This window comes from Alligator mississippiensis, chromosome 2 (genome assembly GCF_030867095.1).
Source record: "Alligator mississippiensis isolate rAllMis1 chromosome 2, rAllMis1, whole genome shotgun sequence".
Taxonomy (NCBI): domain Eukaryota; kingdom Metazoa; phylum Chordata; order Crocodylia; family Alligatoridae; genus Alligator; species Alligator mississippiensis.
In genome coordinates this window covers 217,615,533-217,624,323 of record NC_081825.1, presented here as the reverse complement: position 1 = coordinate 217,624,323, position 8,791 = coordinate 217,615,533, and the positions used below count along the sequence as shown (strand labels likewise).

Sequence of the window (8,791 nt, the reverse complement as noted above, 5' to 3'; positions counted from 1 at the left end):
ATGAAATAGCATGCTGTATTTTTAAAGCTTGACTACCTCAAAAGTGAGATGTTTCCATCCTTATTCTTACATAGAAGAAAATCAGCCTTTTTAATAAAGGCTCATTGACTCAATATAATATTTTAATGGATACCTTAGTCTATGCTGTACTAAATGTATACTTTAGTCTTATGCTGTATTACATTCCAATTTCATTTTTAAATGGTTTATTCTTAAGAAGTAAAAATTAATTGCAACTTAAAACTTTAAAAATTTTAAAAATCTGATTTAAATTTCAAAAATCTGATTTTTTTTTGGATTAAAAAAAATCATTTTTTTCCCACCCTTCCAGATACCCCAATCAGGTAACACTCTGTCCTGCAATAAATCAGTTTTCCTGGAGAGAAGCCAGCCCACTCTCTAGAGCACATCTATTTTCAGTGGGAAATCACTTAGGTTAACATTGCTTTATTATCAGCTTTATCCCGGAACTTTGTGCTCAAACTGTTGGAACTCCAGTTCAACAAGTTCCAGTGGCCGATATCATAGTATACAGTAATGCCAACTCTCACAAAACAATCAGGAGACTCACAGTTCCCAAGTCAAATTAACTCTGACTTGCAATCTCAGGATAAAACCTTCAGATCTCGGGTTTTTTATTTCTGGTGCATGTAAAGAGCACCCAACTGGTAAGTCTGTGGAAGGGAAGGGGTGGGGAGACAGGGAAGGGGTAGGGGTAGCGGTAGGGGTGGGGCAGATCGAGGCTCCCATGGTGAGGGAAGGACCCGCAGGGGCAGGTCTTAGCACAAAGCCACAAGAGGCTCGTCCAAAGGCACAAGAGGAAGGGGCGCAGCTCCCTGCCACTGCATGCACTGCACACCCAGAGGAGGCATGGTGGGGGAACATGCCCCTCCAGGTTTGTGCATGGGCAGAGGTTGCACAGCTCCTGGGCAAAGGCAGCAGGCCACAGAGCCCCAGCCCACAGTGGGCAGCCTGCCTCTGCCCCACACATAAATCCAGGAAGCACGTGCCGTCCATGCCTCCCCCCCGGGGGTGTGCACAGGGACAAGGAGCCATCTATCCCTCCCCCATGCCTCTGGATGAGCCTCCTGCGGCTTTGCTACGTAACCTGCGACCCAACCCATCTGCCTCTTTGCCTGCGTCTGCCTCTGTGCCAGTCTGTCTCTCACTCTCAAGCCACAGCCTCCACATCCCTGCTGCTGCCCCTCACTCCTGACCCACAGTACCCCATATCCTGCCAGGGTGTTCAGGGCCCGCCCCTTCTGGGCTCCAACCCCCCCCACCACACACACACATACCCACAGCCCCCACACCTTCATAAATAGCCCCACACACAAAGACACACACACACTTCAAAAATAGCATCTCATGATTTACATTCGGATCTCGTGTTTTTTAAGTTTGTCTCATGATTTTTGACAGGGTGGGGTTGGCAATTCTGTAGTATAACAGGGAGGCTGGGGCTCCTGTTACTAGGGCGGAAAAAACAGTAGCAGACAATGTTGAGGTAGCCTAACAAGGGCTGGCTGCAAAAGAATAGGCAGCCAGAGGCCGGGGCCTGAGAGGGACTATTGCTGTGACATACCATAGGACAGAGCAACAGAGACCCGGGTCCAGGGGAGCTGGGGTAGCAGCAGCAAGCTACCCATTAGAATGAGAGAGAAGCAGCTGTGCCAGGGCTAGTCAGTCACCTGACTGTGAGTGGGCAGGGCCCGAGTGGTATATAAGCCTGGGTCTGGACCAAAAGCAAGCCAGATAGATCTGGAAGCCACAGAGGGAGGAGCCTTGCAGGGAAAGGTCTTAGCTGCAGCACAAACTGAAACCCTGATGCAGCTGGGAACTGGAAAGTCAGGCACTGAGGTCTGGCAGGGAGCTGGGACTCAGGGTGAAAATGACTTCTGTTACGCAGCCAGGAGGCTACAGATTTAGTTACAGCCAGGATGCTTAGGGTTTTGGTGCAGTTGAACTGGTGGCCTGGAAAGGGACTGAAGGGCAGGTCTGGAGGTCCCACTGGTGCCCGAGAGGCACATGGGGGTTTTGAGCCCTGCCAGAGGACAAGGGCTGGCTGCAAAAGAATAGGCAGCCAGGGGCCAAAAGCTGAGCAGGACTATTGCTGTGCTAGTTGAGAGAGAAGGGACAGCAGGGCTAGAGGAACCATGCTCAAAGAAAGGCATAGAATAGGGCCAAGGGCCTGCAGACCATAAAGGGGCTGAAACCATAAAGGGCTAAATCAGATTGCAGCCCTAGAAGGGCAGAGAGTTGGCCAGCAAGCCTGCAGCCCTAGAGGGGCAGAGATTAGGGCCAGAGGCCCACAGCCCAGAAAGGGGCAGGAGCTATAGAGGGCTCAACAACCTCAATATGTCCACCTCAGGCCTCAATAAAAACCTTGAGGCCTGAGGTGGACATATATTAGACTGGGGCTAAGCCCCCACTTAAATAATTAATTGGTACTACCTGTAAGACATGGGCATGGCTGTAAGGGAGGTTGGAGGCCACAAAACTAGCCCTTAAGGTGATTAGTGCCTGGGGGCATGACCAAGCCAGGGGGGCCATATTGGTGCCAGAGGACAAGACAGCAGGGTTCAGAAGGAACCCACATACTGAGTGCAGACAAGGGCTCACTCTGCGACACAAGGGTAGCCTCCCTTTTCACCAATCAACCAATTACATCAAGGCATAGTAGGCAAGGGAAAAGGAAGCAAATGCAAATTTCCTCAGGATTAGTAACGGTGCCATAGTACTCATGTAGACACCTGACTAGGAGCAAAATCTGTTCTCAGTCAGCCATCTACCAGGGGTGTGGGAGATAGCTCCCTGCCCTCAGGAGCTGCCTGCTGCCAGGGCAGGCTCTGCTGCAGCAGTCCAGGAGGGGACTTATATCTCCCTGCCCTGGCAGCAGGGAGCTCCAAGCCCCCAGCTCATGACTGGGGAGTGGAAGCTGGGAGATCCTTATCTCTCAACTCCCACACCACCATCATGATCGGGGAGTGGGAGACTGGGGTACCCTTATCTCCCTGCCTGAGCCCCACAATCACAGAGCCAGTGCTGGGAGCTCCCTGCTGGCAGGGGCTTGTTCCCTGCCCAGCTTCGCAAGCATGGAGCTGGGGGATGTGGAGAGGAAACAGGCTGGTGAGTCCAGGCCATTGCTAGGGAACTTGGCTGCAGGCTCCCAGCTGGCAGCTAGATTCCCATCTCCCGTGGAGCCAGCAGTGAACTTCTGTTTTGTCCAACCGAGGTAAAGTACCTCAGAATACTTTACAAAAAAATCGTTCTGGGTTACAGCTGGGAGCTGCACTTCTGTCTGCACCCACCAATAGCGGGTTAAATAGACACTTGACTGGGGTGGTTTATTCAAGGCAGGATCATCCCCAAGTAGACAGTTACACTAGATGACCATCTAAGTTCTCCTCTAGCCCTACTTTTTTTTAGGATTCTATGATTCTGTGGGATAAAAGCAGAACAAAATCATATTTCGTAAATGTAAGTAATTTTATTTGAAATTGTAAATATAATTAAAAGCAAAAATTCTTGCATGAAATATATCAATGTAACATTAATAAGCAAAAGAATATGTCTTTCAGCTTTGCTAATATTAATATTGTCTATACAGAATTCATATCCAGATGGAGTCATTCTAATTGCCTTCAATTATAGTTTATTGTAAGAAACTAGACTTGAGCTATAATGTTTGAAGCAACACAATTATTGTGCGTCTGTTGTTACAAACTTCCTTTATAATTTTGGAATTTACTTTCTGCTTTCCAGTGAACTGTCTGCAATGAACAAATACATACAGTGATTTTATTTATTTTTGAAGTACTGAATGATCTCATTCCATTAGCAAGAACAATCAACTTCACTATATTAATAATCAATTGTTTTATTATATATTCTTTTCAGTAATTTAGCTAGAAAAAAAAAGTTAGGGGCCTTGCAATCGAAAGCAGTTGAAACAGACTTGTGATTAAATGTTGAGTTCACTTTCTAGGAAAAGAAAAGCCTCAAATTAGAAAGGTTGCCTACCAACATTCATTAACAGTCTAGAGAAGTATTAGAAGGCACAAAGGTTATCAAGTTCCATTAATTTCTATTTCAATAAGTAAGTATATACAAACTGATTATTTATTGAGTCTCAAAAACAATTATATTTTGTGCGGACATTCGTTCATGTCTTCAACAGCTTACTCTCTCCAGTTGGATGGACATATAATCAATCTCTGGACGGACTGATTTCCAATAGCACAGTTCACAGGTTAGCTTTTTCCTTTGCAGACATGCGAGATGTAGCTTGTGTGTATGTTCTAATCACATCCTTAAAAAAAAAGTGTGAAATTAAGCTATAAAATAAATCATTTAAGACAAATCCTATAAGATACGTTTAATTTACCATCAAAATCCCTGGACCATAGACCCATCTATCCCAGAATGTAGTATATCTTATCCCAGTACACCAAATGCCCTCATGACAACTATGTGGATGAAATTAGGAAGAAACAAAAAAAAAAAGGCCGTGAAAAAATACACACTACACCAAAATGAACAATCACTAACAAAAAAAATAAATAAATAAAGGACAGAGACACTAGAACACCAGTAGAAAAATATTTTTCATGGGGGACGGGGAGGATGGGAGGAGGAGAATTACTCTCTGTTTCACCTCATAGTTCTGGTGCTCAAACTGAACATCAAGTGCCAGTGAATTAATATAGATAATGACTTTACGGTCCATTATATTCTACCTGATACTTGCTAAACTCTATACTTCACAGGTGATAACAACCCTCCTAAACAATCTTGCTCTTCCATCATCAGGTTCTTACTGCATCTCTCCTGCTGTTGGCTACCTTGTAATCTCTCTTATATTGTTTTTATTTAAAGAGCTTTGTACACGCTTTTGTTTCATCTGCTATTTAGCTCTGCTGTGTCTGCTTCTCTCCCTGAGGAAGGGTACTGTGATAACCAAAAACTTGCCTAGGTCTATGCCACCCATGTAGCTGGTCCTATAAAAAGGTATCATCCACAAGAATTCCTGTCTCCTGAATCTTTAACATACCGGATTCCCAGCTTCAGCATTGTACTTATCCAGGAGAGCTTGAACACGGGCACCATAATCAGGATGAACATCAGTGAAGTTCTTCACCTAAAAGAAGGCAGCAAATTAAGTCAGGAATAGACTTAAATTCATTTCTCATTTTCAGATAGTCTTTGTTCTTTTCTTGAACTCTACAGGCTGCAGTCAACATCCCATATGTAATAAGAAAGGTAAGCCACTGACCAAATAGCAGGAAAAAAATTTGAGGAGTTTTCAATCTGTAATTAGATCACATGGGGTCACCACAAATTAAGAAAGTTTTGTACAAGCGTCTCCCACTGAGAGAGGGTGAATTGGAGTCTTTTATCTCCTCTGCTTTATGTACACTAGGGAAAAAAGTTTCCATTGTTAGTTATCCATAACTGACACACCTAGGGCAAAGTAGGGATGCAGTTTAACACTTTATTTTGACATCTTTAAAATTCTATTAGCCCTCTCCACAATTCAGTAAGCACAAGCTGCTTTGCTGCTGGAGTAGAGTTTGTTAAAACTGCCAACTCACAAAGCTGAAAGCTTTCTATAACATAACTGAAAAGTTTTTATTATGTTTTGTATAATACAGAAAAAACATCCACTTATTCAAAAAACAAACAAACAAACAAACAAACAAACAACTTCCTGTTCTTTTTATTTCTACATTGACCATTACTATAACATTCAGGCTAACACCATTATATCTACTTACAGCTTTCTTCTGAATGAAAAGCTGAGTATCTTTAAGAGCACCAGCAATGTTCTCACAGAGCCTTTGGCGTTCATCTTCTTTCAGCACTTTGGTAAAGAACACTTTCACCTTATGAAGAAAGACAGAAGCTTATATGCAAGGAAAAACCAGTATTTAATCTAATGTATAAACAACTCCCCAGCAAATGCTGTTAAATTGCTAGAGCTCAGTCTTGCTATAATTACAAGATAGAAGAAAATACTGATTAGTCGTTCTTTCAGCACAATCAACCACTTCCTCCCATAGTACAAAACTCCTAAAGCTTTTATATGTGACAAGGGATAAAGCACGAGAATGATCTGCTACTGGTCAAAATCAGGTCCTTGCCACCAACTTTAAAGATGCAGCCATGCTTCTTCCTAGCACAGTGGCGCTCAAATCTTTTGGCCCCATGAGACAAATGAGTGGCCTGGGGCCAGACACATGCTAAAATCAGACAGTGTGCTGGGATGAGGTCCTGCACTACCTCCTCATACTAGGATACAGCCCCAAAAACTCAGATTGGGTCTTGGGGCCCTGTGCCACCTTGCACACCTGATCTACAACACAGGGCCAAGCTCTCTGGCCCACAGGACTCCCCACAGGTCCAGAGATTTGGTAGCAGGGGGGAGTGGTACCACCCCACTGCCCTAGGGGCCAAATGACAATGCTGTGGGGCTAGATCTGGCATGCAGGCTAGGGGTGACCACCCCCACCTCTCCTAACACCATGAACATTATTCTTTTGGGCCATCTGTCAAAAAGTTAAAATGTGAAATTCTATACACTTTTTGTAAGCATTGATTTCTAACTTCTACAGTTTCTAATATTAACATTTGATTCTTTCACAATCAAGACATACATCTGAATGCTAATCTATTTGTCTTCTCAAGCTAGTATTTCTTCTAAAAAACAACAACAAATAACCTGGTCTGAGTAAGACCAATTGGCAATACTATTCATTTCTAACCTAAAATAATTAATTCAGCATTTCTGATGTTCAATGCAGTTTGTCTGCTTACCCAATCAGTGATACAAGGAAGCAATCGCAAATTAAATCAAGCTTTATTCCAGATCTGTATATTAGTGGTCAGCGTTTGGACCTAAAAAATTATCATCTCTATTGCTAAGCGCAACGAAAACTTTCTTAAAAGTTCCAGTGAAATAACATTATACTAAGTAAAATGCAGCAATGATGAGTAAGGAGATAAATGTTATTCAAATGGCTGGAAGAAAGTGAGGACATGTGGTAAAATAAATTTAAAAGTAAAACTGTGTGCATTTGGTAATGCAATAAGACTAGATGTGCACCGATTATATTGGTCACATATTGGACTGGTACCAATAAAAGAAAAATTAATATTATTGGCTATTGGCTTTTTTGGCTGGCATAGCCAACTATTGACCCTGATAAATGCCACATGCATACACATAGCCGTATGCATGCATGTGGCCAGGAATGCAGCCAGGCAGCTTGGAGAGTAGCATCCTGCCATTAAGTCTGGGGGGGGGGAAGGGATGTAAGGGGGATGTATATTGAGGGAGTGGGGGGAGGGGCTGGCACAGGTGTTGCCTAGCCAGGGCAGTGAATGGGACTCTGGAGCCAGGAGTGGAATGGAGCCACGGGTGGCTTGTCCAGGGGGCACAGGGGAGTAGGGAAGGGGGACAGCTCCCTGACACTGCGCACACCTCTGGGGGAAGCAAGAGGGGGCATGTGCCCTCCTGGATTTGTGCACAGGGTGAGGGCAGGCTGCCCACTGTGGGCACTGGGCCAGGGGCTGCACCAGCCTCTTCTCAGCAGGGGGGCTGCGCCAGGGCTGGGCTCAGAGCAGGCTCACCTGCATGGGGCAGGCAGTGGTGGCAGCACTGGAGGGGGTGGCTATGGGGAGGCTAGAGGGAATTTTGGGGTGGTTATAGCTCTCTACATCCCCCACAGTGCTGACCTTGCTCGGGGCCCTCTGCTCTGCTGTCTTTCCCTTGGGAGCCCCACGCTGGCTGCGCATCCTTGAGTTGGGCAGTGGGGGTGTGGGGGGCGGAAGGGGGGTTGGGGGCTATAGCCACCCCATAATTCCCCATAACTCCCTGACAGCCACCCTTCCAGCACTGCTGCCACTGCCCACCCACCACAACTGAGTCTGCCCTGCTCCTACCCACTCCAAGCCCAGCCCTGTCCCAGGCCCCCTGCCAGGAAGAGTCTGGTGCAGCCCTCAGCACGAGCCCACACTGGGCAGCCCACCCTCACCCCATGCACAAATCCAGTGGGGGGTGCATTATCCCCATACCTCCCCTGAGGGTGCACACAGAAGCAGGGAGTTGCCCTCTGCCCGCATGTGCTCCCTGGATGAGCCGCTCATGGCTCCACCCTGCTCCCAACCCCAGGGTCCCATTCACCACCCTGGATGGGCAGCACCTGCCACAGCCCGTGTCCCATTCCCTTCCTCACCATGGGGGGGCATCAATCTACACCCCCCCAACCCTGCCCTACAGACTTACTAGCAGGATGCTGCTCTCCAAGCTGTCCAGCTGCATTCCTGTAAATCAGCTATCAGATTGGTATTGGCTGATATGGCCAAGTATCAGCCAATGGCTGTCCGTATCAGCCAAGAAAATTTTTATCAGTGCACCCCTAGTAATCACAGCTTTCACTATGCAGTTAAGATTAAAATCATCCACAAAAAAGAAAAGTATAAAGCCATTTTGATCCCTCATCAAAAATGGCCTTTATTTTAGACTAGCTGTTTCAAGGGAAAACCCATATTCGGTTTCTATAAGCACTTTATAAACTCAGTCATGTTCCAAAACAGGCAATGTAAACCAGCCCTTTTTACGAAACATACCTGAGAAACGTTGTCCTCATCTGCACTATTGAAGCGCTGTACGTCATTTGACACATGCATATGGCTCTCCTTCAAGTTGGGCTGATCTTCAGGGCCAGTAAAACTATTTGGATAATAATTGGGGGCACCACCTTTAAAAGCAAAGTCCAAAATATTACAC

The 8,791-nt window shown here is 45.6% G+C and overlaps 1 protein-coding gene across 1 annotated transcript in view; it reads right to left on the bottom strand.

Annotated features, from left to right (window-relative positions):
- Positions 1–3,470: 3,470 nt before the first annotated feature.
- Positions 3,471–8,791, bottom strand: part of CAT (catalase) — a 43,316-nt gene continuing 37,995 nt past the window's right edge. Inside the window, exons 10-13 of the mRNA XM_006259972.4 lie at positions 8,632–8,762; positions 5,778–5,885; positions 5,054–5,140; positions 3,471–4,312 (exon numbers count right to left, since the gene is read on the bottom strand). Coding sequence (XP_006260034.1) covers positions 4,247–4,312; positions 5,054–5,140; positions 5,778–5,885; positions 8,632–8,762 — 392 coding nt within the window. The 3' untranslated portion in view covers positions 3,471–4,246. The remainder of the gene's footprint in view (positions 4,313–5,053; positions 5,141–5,777; positions 5,886–8,631; positions 8,763–8,791) is intronic.